General features: G+C 49.8%; 1 protein-coding gene across 3 annotated transcripts in view; it reads left to right on the top strand.

The window, feature by feature from the left end:
* Window positions 1-16,049, top strand: part of Mapk4 (mitogen-activated protein kinase 4) — a 264,113-nt gene extending 248,064 nt beyond the window's left edge. For all 3 annotated transcript variants that reach the window (XM_050151717.1, XM_050151715.1, XM_050151716.1), the window contains exons 3-6: window positions 4,187-4,331; window positions 7,229-7,390; window positions 11,033-11,234; window positions 13,484-16,049. In XM_050151717.1, coding sequence (XP_050007674.1) covers window positions 4,187-4,331; window positions 7,229-7,390; window positions 11,033-11,234; window positions 13,484-14,180 — 1,206 coding nt within the window. In that variant the 3' untranslated portion in view covers window positions 14,181-16,049. The remainder of the gene's footprint in view (window positions 1-4,186; window positions 4,332-7,228; window positions 7,391-11,032; window positions 11,235-13,483) is intronic.
* The last annotated feature ends 3,532 nt before the right edge of the window (window positions 16,050-19,581 follow it).

Raw genomic sequence — 19,581 nt, 5'->3', positions numbered from 1 at the left:
TATACCTTCTGTCTAGATCAACCGGGGCCACAATTACACTCTGTGCAGGGCAGCTGCTGCTAAGATCACTTCCCAAACACTTTGAAGCCATTGAAAGCAAAACCTTCTATGGATTCTATACAAAAAGGCAGCAAAATAGCCTGGTGGGAACAGCTGCAGAAGGACAGACTGTATCCAGCTACCATCCCTGCTCCCCCATTGTGCCTCTGGAGTCCTTCTTGGCCACCAAAGGAAGGGAGAGCAGCGGGTGAGACCATCTGAAGCATCACCAGTCCTGCCCTCTGTATACCGCGAGGGGGTCAGGAAGAACTGCCTGAGCATGGAGGCGGCTAATCTTCTCGGAGCAGCGATGCTTCACAGTCTTATGGAGATCCCTGCCTGTGACCCCTGCCTGCAGAATTGTGCTCTATGCATGCACTGCCTCTCAGTGCGCATCCCCTGCATCCAGGAAGACAACTCTGAGCCCTGATGACAGGCTTCCTACTGATGGAGCCACAGGCAGCACAGAGAGGCCAGTGGAGGGCCTCCCTCTCATTTATTTATGAGCCCTCCTGCTGACAAATCAAGCCCCGAGCCTAGATAGTTGTAGGTTTTCTTTTCCTAGAAAATTCTGAATGTCACTCCAACCTACTCAACCATCACTCCTCTTTTGGATTCAAAGCATCAGTATGATGTCATGAACCACCCCACCCCAGGCTTCCTCCAATCACTTCACTAGGGTTTGTCCAGCCAGGATTCCCTGGCCCCAGTGTTCAGCCCCTAGACCCAGGAGTGGAGACCCTGGTTGCTCCAGGCCTTCTCTTGGTACAGAGCTTAGGATACACACTGACTTCCCAAATCCTCTATGGCCAGTAGCTTCTCAATACACCTCTATTTATCTTTTTTTGTAAAGTCCTTGGAGGGCCAACATCTATAAGGAAATAACTGTAGTGAAGTTATCACTAATCCAGTGGGTTGTTGTTTTCCTTGAAAAGTAAAGAACTGTCTTAGCTTATATTACAATCTAGTTCAAAATTGTGGCCTGTGAACAGTCTTGCGGTGTAAGTGAGCAGGTGTTTCAGAAGGAAGTTCTATGTCCTCAGTTTTCTCCAGCCCTAGGCTCTACAGTAAGGTGCATTACTTCCAGAACATTCAATCCGAGCCTGCCTATCGACTTCTCGGTGACAACTCTCAAGCCACCTCTGACAGTCCCACCCTCTGGTTAGACAAACAAAGCCAAGCCATTCTTGCTCGGTAACCGAGCCACACAGAAGTGAAGAGCTCCGAATGCTTTGGCTTGTCCCTGTGATTTAGAGAGTTACAGGAAGCTACTGTACACACGGCAAGGCTGAGCCTCTGGTGTCCTGTTCTAAGTGCAGAGAGTCAGACTCAAAAGGCCACAAACTGGTTTCACTTCTATGGTATCGTGTTTGAAGTAAGTCCAGGAGACGGCTGCTGTGTGAAGCATGCTTGTAATATCAGCACTCAGGAGGCAGAGGCCACGGCATCAAGAGTTGGAGGCTGGGGCTGAGGTGGTTGAGTAGGTTAAGAGAATGTGGATTCGGTTCCCAATAGGTGACTCACAACTGTCTGGAACGCCAGTTCTCGGGGAGTCTATGCCTTCTTCTAGTTTTCAAGGGCAGCAGGCCCTTACTCAGTGCACATAAATATACATGCAGGCAAACAGTTATGCACATATAAATAATAAGAATGGGAGTTCAAGGCCAGTCTTCAGAGAAGGCTTCATGGTGAGACTTTGTCAACAAACAAAGTTGAAAAATACAAAAGTTCAGGGGAACAAAAAAGTAATGGTTGCCAGTGCTTGGGGCTAGAAATGACCAAAAGGAGCTGTGTTGGAATTGTTGGGGATAACTGAACTGTGAAGACAAGGATGGTAGAGGTTTCCTTGACAAAACTCACAGAAGGGGACTAGAGATGGCTCAGTGGTTCAGATCACTGGCTATCCTTCCAGAGGACCCAGGTTCAATTCCCAGTACCCACATGGTGGCTTGCACCCCTTTCTCTTTGTAAAGGTCCAGGGATCCCATGTCCTCTTCTGGCCCCTCACAAACGTGGTGCTCCTACATACATGCAGGCAAAACACCCATACCTATAAAATAAAAGTTAGGGGAAGGGGAACCTCATAGAACCGTTACACACTGAAAGGGCAAATTATCCTCTATGAAAATTACGTCTTAATAAACCTGACTTTTAAAAAGTGGAACTATTATGATAATTCTACTCACTATTCCTGGATGCTGTCTAACTGGAGATCAGAGCCTACTGGGAAGTCCCAGAGCCACCAAAGTCCCCACTTTAGACAGCAGTACCAAGTCCCGGTCTCTGGAAGTTGTGACCTAGCAGCTAGGCTCCAATGACCTCTCCCTGGATTCGGCTCATTTGGTACAGAACGCAAGGACACACGTCCACAGGTTGAAGTTCAAAGAACACAGGTGAGGGGCTGCAATAAAGTGAAATACAGTGCAAAGGTGTGGGACATCCAGGCTTTCTCTGGACACACCACCTTCAAGGAAAGCCTGCCCCGTCTGTCTTCATGGAGACATCACTGACCAAGCCTGACTGAAATGTATGCAATTGTATAGAAAGGTGACTGGACCAAAAAAATTAAAATATTAAAATAGGTCAGACAAAACTCGCAGAGTGATCAGGGCACCTAGGTTCTTCCTGATCTCTTTGCAGCCTGCTTATTTCTGGTTTGTAGAACAAGAACCCCCAAAAATGAGAGGTGCCTTTATGGTCGGTATTGGACAAGGATAGATCCGAGAATGTCTTTATAACCAACTCCAAGACAGAAAGATGCAAGAAAATTAGAGCTGCCATTAGCTTCCCTGGGTGTGAAGGATTCTAGTTGCCAGGGCCTGACTTGGAGAGGGAAGTAGGAGCCAGGAGTAAACCCCCAAATCTGCACATGACAATATCACAAGCATCTCCCCTCAGCCCTCCCTTTATTCTTCCAGTCTTGGGCCTGCTCTTCCATCTTTGCTCTACCAGTGAAGAGGCGTCAGACTCATGCATCAAAAGCTCCTGGGTACCTGGGCTTCCTCATTTTTTCATCTGGTTTAACCTGAGTCTGTGGTACTCTTTATATCTGAACAAAGAAAAATTTGGATGCCAAACTGGGAGCCACAGCAAATAGCAAGACCAATCATCCCAGAATTTCCTATGGTTCCCTTAGTCCTAATGTTTACCTACAAATGAGTCTGTGCTTTTCATTCAGTGATAAACCATTCCAGGAAATCCACACAGACAATCTGGCTACACTGTCCAGCCCAGTTTCTGAATTACAGAGAAGACTAGTTCTATGTTGCCTAAATGTATTTCCCTGTCTGTGTATCAAATATTGTCACCATGTGCAACTAGGATTGAACCCAGGTTACAAATCATAAACAGTGACCCAAATCAGCCAAAATATCTAATCCTCAATGTGTGTGGGTCATGACACCCTTGGGCAAACCTGTATCTCAAAAATATTTATATTGCAATTCATAACAGTAGCACAATGATGGTTATGAAGTGGCAATGAAAATAATCTTATGGTTGGAGGTCACCACAACATGAGGTCACCACAACATGAGGAACTGTATTAAAGGGCCACAGCATTAGGAAGGTTGAGAATCATTGCTTAAGCTCTGTAGAATCCCCAGGCTCTCCTGGTCCTATGGAAGCCCTGGCTGCCCTGAGACTCAGGGCAGTTTTGGTGGGTGTTATCATTTGCCTGTATCTTCAAGGTCTTTCCTGTTCTCATCAGGGACCTGCCTGGTACCTGTTGTGGCAGTGTTAATTCCCATCATCAGTACCAATTTCACTGGCTCAATTTCAAATCTATGGCTACTTCTCAGATTCGGCTACCAGATAAATATAATTCCAATGTTTTATAACAATAGTTGATGGCAGCAATGAACTTGAGCATGGCTCCTCTTCACTTTTCTCTGCACCAGTGTGAGCAGACTTGGTTATATCAGGGGGTGTGGAAAGCCATTCATTCCAAAATAATGATACCCTGGATCCCTCCCTTCCACGATGAAGAATCCTCTCATAAGGTCCCACAGCTATGGTCAAGAGAAAAGGAACAAGGACAGGAGGGATTCTGGAAGGAGCTCCAATCCTCTCTGGGAGGAAAACCAAGAGGGAGGGAGGGATGGCAGATCTCTGGCTGATAATAATATAGAGGACTCTATCTTTTTAGGGTTATCTGTCGGAAGGGTTGGTGACAAAGTGGTACCGTTCTCCACGACTGCTCCTGTCCCCTAACAACTACACAAAAGCCATCGACATGTGGGCAGCTGGCTGCATCCTAGCTGAGATGCTCACAGGGAAAATGCTCTTCGCTGGTAAGTTACTAACCTAGGCCCCGTGCTTCCTTCCCAGTATTGTTCAAACTGTGTACAAAACACTCCCTGAGCCCCCAAAATGCTAATCATTTGCTGAAATAACTTCTGTGGTTTTTATGATACTTCTTGTAGACATAGTATTATGATTTCATACAAAAATATTATAAAAGCTCAAATTAGCCTTATGAGCACAGGACTTCTGCAATTAACTAGCCATTTTGCTGTGTTCTGATACCACCACCTCAGTGGAGTACATGAAGAAATTGGGCATAAATGCTCTATACACCCAGACCGTAGGCCTGACTGCTCTTAATCCAGGAGAACCCATTTTACCCCTCATCCTGTCGTGCTGGTTAGCAGCCAACTGTCTGCTGCTCCTTCTAACTCGTCCCTGGGTTGCCAGCTTCTACCTCCCTCTCTGGACCAGGTCTCAAGACCTGCTTCTCAGGTTGTTTCCTCGATCTTAGATCCCTCCAACCTCCCCCGGTTCCCACAAAATGATGCTCTTGCTGGCTCTCGGGATTCTAAAGCAGCCCCAGTCCCTCAGGCTACAGCGTTGGAGAACCAAGGCTATGCTCAAGCAGACAGTGACAGCCAGAGCTTCGTTACCAGGGAGGTAGGAAAGCCAACAGTTAGTAAGAGTGTCTCTAACCCCAAGGACACGTCAGAAGAGAAGGGAGAGAGGTCACAGCGGCAGCACCCTGCTCCCGGTTTCCAGTGGCTCCTTAATAAACTCAGAATGTCAATGTCCCTCCCTCAAGTAACATCTATCCCCAAAGCTCACCAGGGATGATGGCAGCATCAGTTTCCCACGTGGATTTATGTCCTTGGCTTCTCTGAGAAATTCATGTTCCCCAGCTCTAGGAAGCAGTGAAAGCCAGGGCTTACCATACATTAGCCTGAGCTGGCACCTCCTGGTGTGCCAACAGGATGGGTTTCTTTACCAGACATTGTAAGTGTCAGAAGAAATCCTACTTCTCCAAGGTGTTGATGGAAGAGTTGACGGGCCTCCAGACCTGCCTGACTCCTAGGTTCCTGCCCTTTCTCCACGGCATAGTTCATGAGACCCCACTTGCTGCCTCAGGTAGGACACAGTTGCTTCCTAGCAGGGGCTCACAAAGGAGAAGAAGGACTCCCAGCTCAGGGCTGTGTGTTACTGGTCTCTGTGTCACAGAGGAGAGGAGTGGGTCTGAGAGTACCAGCATCTGTCTTTGACTTGATCATTGCTGACCTTTTGGTCCCCCTAGAAAATGATCTAAAGTGCTCGGCTAGAGAGGATAGCCCGCAAGAGCCTCCTAGAGTCCCTTAGCTGACTCTTTTTGAGCTCAGGACAGGGAGAGACCAAAGGCCTCTCTTTAAGGGAATTCCCAAAGCTGTGGGTCCTTGAATATGCATAGTTCTGGATGAAGTACTAAGGTATGATATTCCCCAAGCCATCAGCTGTGGAAGACTGGGACTCTGCAGAAGCCAGTGGACAAAGGGAGGCTCCTGTGCAAGTGAGTGGCCGGGGAGGCCTTTCCAGGAGGGATGAGTATGAGGGCCCAGCCTGGCAGAGAGGAGTCAGAAGAGCCTTGAGGCTGAGAGGAGGGAAAAACCACCTTACAGCAGGGAGAACTTGCACATTCAGCGCGATGCCTGGCATAGAGCAGGCTCCTGTCCTAGTTAGCATCCTATTGCTGTGAAGAGACACCATAACCAAGGCAACGCAACAAAAGAAAATAACTGGGGCTTGCTTACAGTGTCAGAGGGTGAGTTCGTGATCATCATCCTGAACTGCAGGCAGCAGGGAGAGAGACACTGGGCCTGGTGTGGGCTTTTGAACCTCAAAGCCCACCCCCCAGTGACACACCTCCAACAAGGCCACACCTCCTAGTCATTTCCAAAACAGTTCCACTCCCTGGTGACTAAGTATTCAAACTTGAGAGGATGAACTACGGAGGCCATTCCCATTCAAACCACCACAGCACTCAGTATAGAACTATTGAATAAATGAGCAAATGGGTGAGTTACTGCCTGTCTCTATCCCGCCCAACCATGTCTCCTTCTGACCTGGCAGAAGCCACCTTCCGCCCTGTGCCCACACAGGGAGTGTGCTCAGAGGGCCTTCCGGAGCCAACAGTTATTCCCTGAGACTGGATGGACTTTCTCCTAGCCTTATCATTGTTCCTTCCTCAGCCTCGGAGAGAGTGTACAAAGCTGTAGGCGTGGCTGCTCCCCATCTTCTTGGCATCAGCTGACTCAGAACACATGAGATATGAGATACCAGATGCTAGCGGAAGAGATCAGCCTCAGAAGTAGATACAAGCCTGTACCCCTTATGTCCCAATGACTGAATGACAGAACATTTGGCAGAAACACCTCAAGGAAGCAGCAGTCTGTGCTGACTTAGTGTCCTGAGGGGGAAGGCTTGGTGGCTGAAGTGGCTCTAGTCACTGGCAGTGGGAGCTTATTGCACAGCTGATCATGTCTCAGGGGTGGACAAGAAGCAGAGAGTTCAGGTCACAAGCAGGGCTCTAAACCACAAGGTCTTCCCATATTAGCCTGTGTCACTGAAATAAGCCCTAGATCACAAAAGCCCGCAATCTTCCAACACAACACTGCCCACTGGGGTCTAAACATTCAAATACATGAGCCCTGGAGGGATGTGTCATGTTCAACCAGAAGAAATCCCTGTTTTTTATATTTATCAGAGCCACCAAAGACAGCAAGCATTCTGCAATGGCCACACGGCTAATTTAGTGGTAGAGGGCATTAGAACCCAAGTCTCTCGGCTCTGAGCCAAGAGCTGCCTGTTGCCCCACAGTGTTCCCTCTCCAGCCAACTGGAGCTGCTCTGGAATGTCCACATACACAGCTGTCCAGGGAAACAACTTACCCGTGTGGCGTTTGCCTCCCCAGGGGCTCATGAGCTGGAACAGATGCAGCTCATCCTAGAGACCATCCCTGTGGTCCGGGAGGAAGACAAGGAAGAGCTACTCAAGGTGATGCCGTCCTTCGTCAATAGTACCTGGGAGGTGAAGAGGCCACTGCGCAAGCTGCTCCCCAATGTCAACAGTGAAGGTAGGTACCCAAGCCTGCACCGGGGCACCACGCCAAGAGGCTGAGCTCTGGCCTCACCGTTTGAGGTGGGGCAATGGTGTGTGGGCCTCCATCCAGAGAGCAGAACATGAGATGAGGTTCAGACATCAAGCACCCCTGGCAACTGGTGTTTTTCCTAGCTACAAGCTCAACAAGTTTCCCATTTTAGAACACTTAGGTATTTAGGTTTGGGGATTATGGGTTCACAACCAGTAAGAAATAAATATTAAAAAAAAAAGAAAATATCTGAAATTCAAAGAATAAGGTGGTAACACTTGGATAAAGAACACAATCAACCTGTGCTTTCTGGCCACATGGCAGCTTCGATGCTCCTCTTGTGTCTGCTTCCCTGTTTTCTCTCCCCTGGAGGCTTGATAGAGTACAGAGAATGTGTGCATTTTCAGCTTCAGGGCTACATGGATGCTCAGTTCCCAATGACTAGCTCTATCATCATCATGAACAGGATCAAGGGAAGGTGGTACACACACAGAGAAGAGCAAGTGCCACCAACAGGGCACACCGCTGAAGAATGTACCCAGGAACCCACTTCCTCCAATCAGACCTTGCTTGCTCTCCTAATAGTCTATAGTTATGAGTGCACTTATGGATGGATCCACGGGTAAGGTCAGAGCCCTCCTTTCCCAAAGGCCTCCCTCTGACTATCGCTGCTCTGGGGACACCCATCTATGGGAGACAGTTCCAATCCAAACCACAGTGGGGTGGTTGTAGCAGTTAACAGGAGCGGTGACATGAGTTTGGAACATGAGCTCGGCAAAGCCCATGGTGCAAGAGTTGCTCTGTAGGTCGTGTGTGCTACATCATCAGTGGGTCTCACATATAGGTGGGATACAACCACAGCCAATTTTATGAAGGATCCCAGATCCCAACAGCTTGAGTAAGATGTATGTCTTATTGAGAAAAAAAAAATGTTTTGAAGTTTATTGCTCTGTTACATAGTGAAGTGATGACAAGTGGTCTGGCTTGATATGATGGGTTTGCTCTACAAGGTCACTCAGGTATTCAGACACCTCTTAGAATGCTGCCATTTACCATGTGACCCTCGTCCCCCCGAGGAAGGTGGGAAATGGAGCCAGTGCCTGAGCTCCAGGAATCCTAGATCTGACTTCATTGCTCAGTCCGTTCCTGTCTGCAAGCAGCCACCCCCAACAGCCCCTCACCAATGTGGCTTTGAGAGGGGTGGACGCTGCCTCCAGACAAAGCTCCTTGTCATAACCAGTCAATGTATGAGAGTCCTCTGAAGCTGGGAAACTGGATTAGGCACGAGAATTCAAAGGGACATAGGCAGTCTAACCTCAGAAGACAAGGAAGCCCTTCCCAGTTGAGTATGAATGTCAAGGAACATATCCTAGGGACTGCTGAGTCCAGGGTTTTGGGGGACAAAAGAGAGCCACCAGGTGCTGGAAAAGATCAAGGAGCTGAACTGGAGGAGGTGGAGTCAATGGATGAATGTCATGGTCAATCAGGAGAAGAAGGGCCCAGATGCTATGGGCTTCCACAGACCACCTCTCTATGTCCGTACTTGATCCCGGAGCTGACCAAGTGCCCCTTTCAGGCCTTAATGACTTCACCATCCACTGTGTTTCCCAGTCTGCCTCTTGTCTTCAAAGATAACCCTAGTGACCTCTGGTCTTGAGATAATGGGGCATCATGGACTTGAACTGGCAGAGGGAGAAAAAACCCAGTGGAACCGTGGTGGCCCTCAACTTTGTTCCCTCTGCCAAAGGATCTGCCTGGCTGTACCCCCAGAGGGGAAGAGATTCCAACTAGGTGACAGCATTGTTCAGCATCTTGAGTGACCATCTCATGACAGGTGAAAGGCCAGGGAGCTGGGACCTGATGCTAAGTGTTCCCTTTAGTTTGGTAAAGAAAGTGTGCAAGGCTGCCCTGGGCAATCATACCCAACAGAGGCCAGCAGTCTGCACAGACTCCTGTAGGTGTGGAGACTGGGGGTTGGGCTGGAAGTGGGAGACATATTAGTCCAGAATGGCCCCAGTCACAAGCCATCCTCACTCAGGAGAGTCTTGAAGATTTAGGCCAGTGGGGTGCCACGAGAAGGGATTTGTAGAGGGGGCACAACCATCATCTTAAAACAAAGGCTAATAAAACAGAGGGGTAACTCTGGTTTAGGGATCAGAGACAGCAGAGATAAGTCCAGGGGTAAAGTTAGAGGGGGCAGATCTGTCGGGCACTGGATGGAGAGGAACAAGGACAATCTCGCCCATCAGGGGAGCAGCCCGGAGCTAGGGATCTCTCCTCCCAGCTTCCCTGCCTTTCTTTAGAAGGATAGCAGATGGCAGCGGACAGTTGTCACCTTCCTAAAGGCCATGGGTAACACATGGGACTAAGGGGAAGCCCAGAGAGAAAAGACTTGCCACCAGTCTGGAGCTGTCCCATGCCCAGATTTGTACAGTCCTGAGCAATCTGAGGTGGAATTTCTTCCAGGTCTACAGTCAGGGAATGCTCAGAGGGTCTCTGGTACTTAAATGGTCTTCCAGCCAGGGTCATACAAGACCACTGTGTCCTCTTGGGAAGCTGGTAACCTTCTGACGTCATTGAGTTTACATTGCTGGTGTTTCCTGCGAAGAGGTCCAGGACAGTAGCGAGGGACAGGTTTGAGTTCCACCTGAGGAACCGTAAGAGTATCGCAGGCTCAGCTCCGTCTCTTCCACTGTGTGGGCTAGAACACAACCCAAATGGAGCCAGTGAAATGACAGGGGTGAGAAGCACTACATGTCCCTAAACCAGGCTTGAGATGAACCGAGACACAGTCCCACTCGGGGGGGATGCACAGTAGCCATGGTGCAGGATGCTGAACAGCCACAGCACATCCCAGACAGCTGTCAACTGCCGAGAGTACAGCCACACCGGTTAGCAGATAGCCACTGCTGTGACAAGACTCGGCCTTCCTTTCCTAGGTATCCGTGACCCCTACCCCGGAGTCTCCTACACCTAGTCACTGGTTGGTGGCTGCCAGGCACAGGAGGGTATGGCTGAGTGCTTGAGTGATTTTGAGTATTAAGTCATCTGTCTTGGTGAGAATTCCAAGGGTGACATATTGTGGAAAGAACCCTGGCCTCAGACAGGAGCCGTGGCATGTGCACACGTGCAAATACACACAGACACACACCTGCCATGCACACCTCCATTTCCCATCAGGGCTTTCTCCCATGAGCTCCTGCCCCTCCCTCTTCCTCTGTACATCTCCACATTCAGCATTTTCTCCCATGGACTCTTGCCCCTCCTCCAGAAGTCCTCAACCCAGTCAACAAGTAGTGTTTGAATACTCTAAATTCCCACTCCTCCAAGCTGCCCCAGCTGTCTCCAGGGGGATCCCAGTGGAAGTGAGCACGTGTGTCTCAAGAATAGCCCACTATGTTTAGAGTGATCCAGTGCTGAGACTGTGGCCTCAACTTCCTCCCCAGCAGTGAGACCTTCAGCATGTCACCTTACCCGTCCGCACATCCCTTTAGTTCAGCTGCAAAAACCAAGAACTACTTTCTGCAAACACAAAGTTGAAACGTACCAGGGCCTGCCACCATGCTCACTCTTCTCAGAATGACAGGAGCGGTACATGACCTTTCTGCCTGGCTTTGCTCCCTACAGCCATTGACTTTCTGGAGAAGATCCTAACCTTTAACCCCATGGACCGCTTGACAGCGGAGATGGGGTTGCAGCACCCCTACATGAGCCCTTATTCATGCCCCGAGGATGAGCCCACCTCGCAACACCCCTTCCGCATTGAAGACGAGATCGATGACATTGTGTTGATGGCTGCCAGCCAGAGCCAGCTCTCCAACTGGGACAGGTGCGTGTCCAGGGCTGGTGTCCAGAGCCATGCCCCCATCTCCTCTCACATCCCTTCTGCCTCCGTGACCTCCACTTTTCCCACCTGAACTCCCTGCCTACCTCCTGTCCCCAGACAGTCCCAGCGAGTCGCCAGCTTGGTGCTGCCCATGAGTCAGGGACTTCCACTCTGCAGACCAAAGCCCCCAGCTTTCCTTGATACCCTAAGACCACTGAACATACGACTCAGTGCATGCACACTGGGCAGGTGTCGGTGTGCGTCTACCGTAGTGTTTCCTGAACAACAGGCTGGAGTTTTTCTCCTAGAGTACGCGAGGTAGCCACTCTGCTCCTGACCTCCATTGTCAGGCAGGATTTTGCCCTTGGAAAGGCCACAAAAAGCATGCAAAGCAAGAAAAGAGTGCGGAATTCGCTGTCACAAAGCATTTCTCGTTTTGCACATCATTCACACCTGTGAGTGTCCCTGAAGGAGGCAGTGCCACGGTTATTGCCCGTGAGAAAGCCACAGCTTCGGGAGGTTAAGGCACTGGCATCCTGTTACCCAGCAAACCCATGCAGGGCCATCTCCAAACAGTACCAGTGCCCCAAACTACTAAGAGCTTTGTTGCTAAGCTTCACTTGGCTTACGGACCCTTGACAGGTGTCAGTATTAGAGAGCAGATCTTTAAACTGTTCTTGCGGGAGTAGTAGGAGTGCATAGTTCCTGTCCTGGCCTGGATTTCTCCCATCAGGCACTGGGACACCACCCTCTGATGTCTGGAGGCTGTCTCTGTAACTGCTCAGTTTAGGAAAGGCAGAGGAGAGGGTGCTTGCTTAGCTGCATCAGTTCCAAGAGGACTAACCGGGCGCCTCGCTGCCATGGGAATGTGACAGCTTGTTACATAAGTGACAGAGAGGCAATTTCTCTTTTTTAGTCATTTGACAGATGATAGGTTTCAAATTGAGGGGGCGCCAAGAGGGGGCAGGGCACTGTTATTTGGGGCAGGTTTGCCAGCAGATAGCAATTTATAGACTCCTCTGCCAGCCTCATGCTGGGGTTGCTCTAGACTGTGTTCTTAGCCTCGTGTCCTCTCCCCCCACACACACACTGTCCATGCCGCAGAATTCAGGGCACACAATGTTGGATTGGCACCAGGGAAGACTATAGCAGGGTCACTAAGATCACTGCTTGTCGATTCAGGGTAGTATCAAACCGGGCACTCTTGTTCCCAGCCTTCCCCGTCACACCTGCACAAGGAACCAGGATGATCAGGTCCATGGGCACTGCTACAGTGGCCTTCACCTTCACCTCTGTGTGCGCTAATTGCTCCTCTTTATTAAGGCTGTGGCAGTCACACTAAGTCCTCTGTTGCTGCAATGGCCACAGAGAATGTAGCGTTAAAATGCTGGTGTTCCCAGCTCTTCTCCTAAAGGACCCTGCAACCTCAAGGCCACTCGGGGAGAGGGCAGTGCTGAGTTGAGAGCCATGCCTACATTAATGGTATCCCTGGGAGGTGGGCAGCTCAAGCCTTTCCCCTGCGTCTCCCGCTACAGCCAGAGTGCCCCCCATAGTCTCCGGGCTGCAGCTGCCTGGCCTTGGCTGGTCTAATTGTGCTGTGTGAGCACCAGGCCTCTGGCTCAGGGCACGGCTGTCCAGGAGCTGCCACCTTGTCTGTGTTCCCTTCCCGAGCACCTGTCCCAAGAAAAGGTTCCAGCTAGAGCTGACAGCCAGCCGCCCGCCCGCCCATCTGCCCTTCATTTGCTCTTGGCTATCGGATTGCACCTTCCTTGGCTGCAGGGCAACCGTAGGAGGGCAGAATTCCAAGGATCTTTGGCCTCCCCTGATGGTGTCTGTGATCTTTCTGCAGGCGCCATCTGCTCTGCTTGGACGCAAGGTGCTACAGGGCACCTGTCCAGATCCATCGTGGCAGAGGTTATCAGCCCTGGCCACATCTTAGAATCCCCTGGGGGAGTCTCACAAATATGCCCAAGCAGGGCCATCTAGACCTATTGAACCAGAACCTCAGTAGTGGGAAGCAAGGGATACCTGGTGCTTATTTTAATCTTCCTCTACCACTCAAATCTGAGCCATGGTTAGGAAGCACCCATTAGGGCTTACCCCTCAAAATGTGGCCTAAGGATCAGAAATAACAGGGCGCTTGCTAGAAATGCAGTCTCACAGGCCCCATGCAGTGGCAGTCAGGGATAAGGCAGTTTGGCTCCCCATCCCTCCTGGGTATACCAACGCATCTCCAAATTGCACCTTTGCAGGTACCCTGTGAGCCTATCGTCAGATCTGGAGTGGAGGCCTGACCGGTGCCAGGATGCCAGTGAGGTGCAGCGTGACCCACGCGCTGGCTCTGCACCGCTGACTGAGGATGTTCAGGTAGACCCACGTAAAGACTCGCAAAGCAGCTCCGAGCGTTTCCTGGAACAGTCGCACTCGTCGATGGAGCGCGCCTTTGAGGCTGACTATGGGCGCTCCTGCGACTACAAGGTGGGGTCCCCGTCCTACCTAGATAAGCTGCTGTGGCGTGACAACAAGCCCCACCACTACTCCGAGCCCAAGCTCATCCTGGACCTGTCACACTGGAAGCAGGCAGCCGGCACGCCCACCATGGCTGCGGTAGCAGCAGACCAGGTGTCACGTGAGGATGAGCCGGCCAGCCTCTTCCTAGAGATCGCTCAGTGGGTCAAGAGCACGCAAAGCGGCCCTGATCGAGCAAGTCCTCCCCCTGATGCTCCGGAGCACCGCCTCTCTGTCTCGCCCCCAGGACACCCAACACCCATCGATGGGGGTGCTAGTCCCCAGTTCGACTTAGATGTGTTCATCTCGCGTGCTCTAAAGCTCTGCACAAAACCCGAGGACCTACCGGAAAACAAACTGGGAGACCTCAACGGTGCGTGCATCTCTGAGCACCCTGGCGACCTTGTCCAGACAGAAGCCTTCTCCAAAGAAAGGTGGTGAGCACACAGGGGTGCAGGAGAACTTCCAGAGCGAGATGCCTCCCAGAAAGCTGGACTACTTCCTTGCTCCCCTCACCCTTCCTTCAGCCCCTCTCTGCCGCATTGGGGTTAGCAGAACACCCGAGGATCCGGGGAGCGAGAAGAATGTCCATTTCTTAAACTGCCTTAATAACTAGCCTTTAACCTCTGGGAGCGGGTTGGAACGGAGCCCGGCTGGGAGCTATCACTTTCCCGTCGAAGTGGGAGGTCTGTGTTTTTATAAGTGACAGAGTGCAGGGATGAAAGGGTGTTAAGACAGCAGTCCACAGCCTGACCAAGGTCAAGAGGGCAGAAGCAGCTTGCAGACATAGGTTCCAAGCCATGCGACCCACATAGTCTCAAAATGGACATGTGGGCCGAGAGAAGCCGTGTCTGAGTTAGGACCACAGGCCTACTGACTGTCAGGGTGAAGTCTGAATACCAGGCTCCTGCCCCCTGGACCAGGATTCGACCACAGTATAATGTCTTCCTCTACTGGGGTCACTCTGGCCTGGTCAGAAAACTTGGTCCTAAGTGCTTCTAGCTGTCCCTTTCCATCTGTCTCATCCATTCTTTTAAGTTAGAACAATGTTCCTATATTCGAAAACTAGAAACAGAACCACTTTCTCTCCCAGCTGCCAGACGTATTTTTATGACTCCCCCAAGTGCTTAAATGTCCTCCCTCACCTGCCACATCCCTGTATTTGCCCAAACTCAAAAGACCGTCTGAAGTTGTTGCTTCAGATCAGAGCGGGTCAGGGTCTCTGGGTGAATTGTCCCCTCCCAGGCCTGTGCGTGCCACCTCCTCCAGCATGCCCTATGCACTGACACAGCCCAGCCCCCGCTCCCCAATGGATGTCATACACGGATGAGTTTGAAGATGGCAATTTCAAGAATCCCTCTTGTCCAGTCCCCAGCTTCCCACCGCACCCACGTACACAGCTCCTCTCCAAACCTGCTTCAGAACCAAATATCGGCACAGATTGCTCATTTGTAGGAGGCGCAATAAAGTGTTTTCCACAGAAACAAACGAGTAAGGAGGGAAGGTTCCACAGAGGGCCCATTAGCCTTGATTAATGTTGCCCTTGAACCTGAGCATTCATTTAGGGCTAATCAGGAGCACTCCTAAGGGAGTCACTGGAGGGCTAGTCACCTTGGGGGCAAGAAACACAGAGAGAAACTAGGTGTTTAAAGGGATTTACCAACCCCAAGTGTCCTGAGGAGGCAGCTATCAACCTGGAGAACCCATGACAAAGAATTCAAAGTAACCATGTCCTCAGAGCTTGAGTAAGATGCACTTGGAGTCCAAAGCCCTCTGCAGAAGCGTGGGGTGGGGACACCAACAGTTCCCAGTCTGTCCCTGAATACTCTGCCGTTGGTATCTATCCTCCCCAACCCGTGCCGACATCCCAAAGATACCCACAGGAAGTCTAGCTGGTCTGTCGAACAATCTCTTTGGAATGTATTCGTCCTCATATCGCAGCACCTTAAATCTAGCTAACTATGATTTGTATATTGAACCCTACACGGCATTAGAAACTTATATTTTAAAACAGAGCTAATCACACTGACCAGTTTTAAGTGGAAAATTTGTAAATATAAAGTGTTTATTTAGGTTTTGCTTTTTTTTTTTCCTTTAAGAAAATGCAATGCATATCACTCCTCACGTGCCATTTGTCCTCAGAGGGAAGCTTTACTTTTTGAGTAAAGGGACATGCTGCTGATTGACCATGAGTTCGCAGACAACTGTCATGACAGGAGAATTGTTATAATTATTCATGTTCTTAAAATAATCTGTTACATATTATTAAACTTGATCAGGATGAGCCAAATAAACTTTTATGAACATAGATTCATCATGAATTGTCACATTAATTGACATCTTATCTGAGCCTGTCTTTTACTGTGGTTGAGTCATGAGTGCCTCATTTGGCTTCTCCCTGTGCTGTGAAGGCCAGTGTTTCCGGGGGAATGGAGATGCGGTGGGGGTGAGGGGGTCTGGAAGGAGAGAATCTACACACAGTCCAAAATTCACCGCTGGGGCCTAGTGTCCATACTGCGGATTTCTGCTGGCTTGGTGTCGACTCCAAACCTCTGATAGGGGCTGATTGTCATAGGTTTCAACATCATGAAACTGCAGAGAACCTGTCTCAAACAGCCACCTGAGCCACACCCCTCACAGGTACCTGAGGTTGCATCCTTCTGAAGCTGACTCTTTTGGAATACCTGTATCAAAGTCTGAGCGCCCTAGCTTCATTCATTACTCAATAAATAGTGGACCATTGGGTTTTAAATTTTTGTTCCAATTTGACTTCTCAGGAAGGCTCTTGGGTTAGAATACACGGCTATTGAAATGCACCTGTGCCAAGATGAGCGGGCCTGTGAGCCAGCCATCAGATTCTCCCAAACCATCTGCCCAGTGCTCAGCACTGCCCCTTCCCCACTGTTTTAGTTTAGTGCTCACGGTCTGCCATCTGAAGGTAGTTACTGGAAGAGTCCAGAAATAAACGACTCATTAGTCTTAACATTCCACACAATTACGAAGCACACCGAAGGCTCGCCTAGTTCTACTGTGTCCCTACTGGAACTCAAATCATCCGCTCTGTCCAGTATATTCACTTCACAGACTCTCTTGGTCACTTTTGTAACTCTCTTGGCCATGGAAGCCACTGTCACCTTAGTGTTTGTGTATGGGATTGGGTGTTATGTCAGCTTCAGGCCACCACGAGGGATGTCTCCCTCCCTAGATGGTGGGAGTGGAGAGAGAGCCCACAGCCAGGACAGAAACCTTGTCGAAGTTTTCTTGTAGAGAAACTTCTATGCCCAATTTGAAGCCTGAGCTAAAATGCTTTAGGATATAAAACAGAGGGGGATGAATATCCCAAGTAGCACCAAAGAGAAGGGGAGAAAGGACCCCCCAAAAATGTCACATTAAACCTAGTCACACAATACTAAGATTAACACTTCCTGGCAGGTCCTTAGGGGACTGTGTAACATAAGACAGCAAACTTGCCTACACGCCAAAGGGTTTAATTGAAACATAGCTACACACATGCATTCAGGTATCTTCTGAGTATATTTGAACTCTTGATATTTTATCTTGGGGAGGCTTTTTAAATAAAATTTTCCATTTGGGAAATAACCACATTAAAATATTTATCTTAGTTACTGAGGTTTTGGGTTTTATTATTTGGTTGGTTTGGGGTTTTTTTGTTTTTTTTGCCTTAAGTTCTGTACCCAGATAAGTGTCCCCCTCTCTTCCATCCTCAAAGCTGCAGCTTGTCCTGCCATGCCTCAGCAGCAGAGCTGAGAAGTTGCAATAGAAACTGCACGGCCTGAAAGCCTCGGATATTCTTTATCTGACCCTGTGCAGAAGTTTGCTGAGCCCTAGAACAAGATGCCTTGGGGGGCTGCTCAACCTTCCAGTTGTGGCTTACTAGCCGCACACTCCCACCCTGGCCAGTACATTACCTATCTTCCAGTTATATTGGAGGCCACGCTCCTTGGGCTAAATTCTACTTCATGTAACTTAGTATTTCCTAAGCAAGTTGGTTAGGAAATCCTTTCTAGCATCAATGTTACTGCTTCCAAGTTTCTCCTGCACCAAAGTCAGACTTCCAGCTGGAATGGTTAAAACGGGCAATTGGGAAGCCTGTGTGAAAGCTGGGGTTCTTTTGAGCCACCAAGCTCCAGGTGGAGAGGTGGGGAGAGTCACACAGCCCCTCATAACTATGGTTGTGAGGATGTATCAAACATCTCCGCTCAAGACACGCCACCTGCCCCCTTCACTCTTTAACAAATACGGATGTAGCCGTAGATGGGGATTTACAGGTTCTCTACTCCAACCCCCTCAGTTTGCAGAGTACATTGAAACCTAGTGACGAAGCCCCATGTTAGGAAGTGGCGGAGCTGGAACTAGAGTCCACATACTCTTTTAAGGACCCACGTAGTCCCAGCAGCCCATCTGGGTACACGTAGTGGGATTATAATTGGAACAGCAGATGGGACACGATGCTGAGGGCCAGGGTTACGGTGAGAGGCCACTCTCTCTTTACCTCATCACCTCTAGCTGCCTGGAGCTTCAGGACAGCTGGTCTTAGAAGCTGTTAGCTGCTTCTACAGATAATTTCTGCCCAACTTGGAGCCTGTATAGCTGGGAGGAAGTGGGGGTGGGCGGGAACAGACACACTAAGGCACAAACATAGGCTGATTTCCTTCAGATATTGGGGGAGGGGGGTCTCAGTCAACACTGACTGTATAATGGGAAAGCAACAGAAAGGAGAAAGCAGCTAATAGAGGGCTCAAGTCCCTACCCCAAGCAGCTGCCATTGTGTCTTACAGAGGTGTGGGGAATTCTGGGAGACAGAGTCCTGGCTCAATAGCCGAAGGTACTCTAGCCAGCCTGGGCCTGGCAAACATGGCTCTGGTAGGCCTTGCCTTTCTTTCCATTCCCTCCGTCTTGTTTAAAAAACAAACAAAAACCATTAGATTACATTATTAAAGGTAGCCACTGAGGTCTATTCCCTTGTTTGGTTACTTCCTCCTGAGGCTGACTACCGAGGTCCAGCTACCAGAGTATTGCAGTCCAGCAACCAAAATCCCCCTTGCAGCTGCCCTAATTAATATGCCCAACTAAAATTAAGCACCTCATTCCTAACACAGGATGTGCTCTTTTTACCTTTGTAAACTGCCATGGGTAGGCCTATGGGTCATATCTATCTCCTCTCTCTCCAGAGGCAGTCCTTTGTCTCTCTGGGACAAATATCTCTGTCCCCTCTCCCTTGCCCCCTTCCTTTTCTCCCCTGCCCCTTATCTCCTGTATTTGTCCCTTATTCCCTGTCCCCCCCCTGTTCCTCTGGGACAAATAAATCTCCTTTGTGCTGAAAAATTGGTCTTAGGATGACCTGAGTCTTGCACGCATCCTTTCAATAGAGGATAATCTCAGGATACTTACTGCTGACTCTTCACCTTTGATAGAGCACCTCCCCAGTCACTCTGGCCTCCACTGCATCTAAACAGGTCCCAAATGGCCACAGGCAAGAGGACACAGGTGCCGGCAGGTGGGAGCTAACAGAGCATGCACAGGAAGGTGAGGGCCAAATGCCGACGGGATCGACAGTGGGAATCAGCGCACAGCGGGTCCCGGACACAGACAGAGGGCATCTAGTGCTGGCAATGCACTCCTTGCCCTGGCTGAGAGTCTCAAATCTCTCCTTTCCTTCCTACGAGAATAAAAACTGAACTCAAGACAAGCAGTTGTAATTGAACTTCAGAAACAGAAGTAAGGAGCTGGGGAGATGGTTCAGCCTGTTAGCATGAGGACCCTTGTTCCTGCCTCAGCATCCAGGTAAAAGGCAAAGCACACCATATACATCTATAATCCC

Source organism: Alexandromys fortis, unplaced genomic scaffold (assembly GCF_014885135.2).
Source record: "Alexandromys fortis isolate MF-2015 unplaced genomic scaffold, M_Fortis_MF-2015_v1.1 scaffold_71, whole genome shotgun sequence".
Taxonomy (NCBI): domain Eukaryota; kingdom Metazoa; phylum Chordata; class Mammalia; order Rodentia; family Cricetidae; genus Alexandromys; species Alexandromys fortis.
Note: the sequence above shows the minus strand (reverse complement) of the source record. Positions and strands in the feature narration are given on the sequence as shown.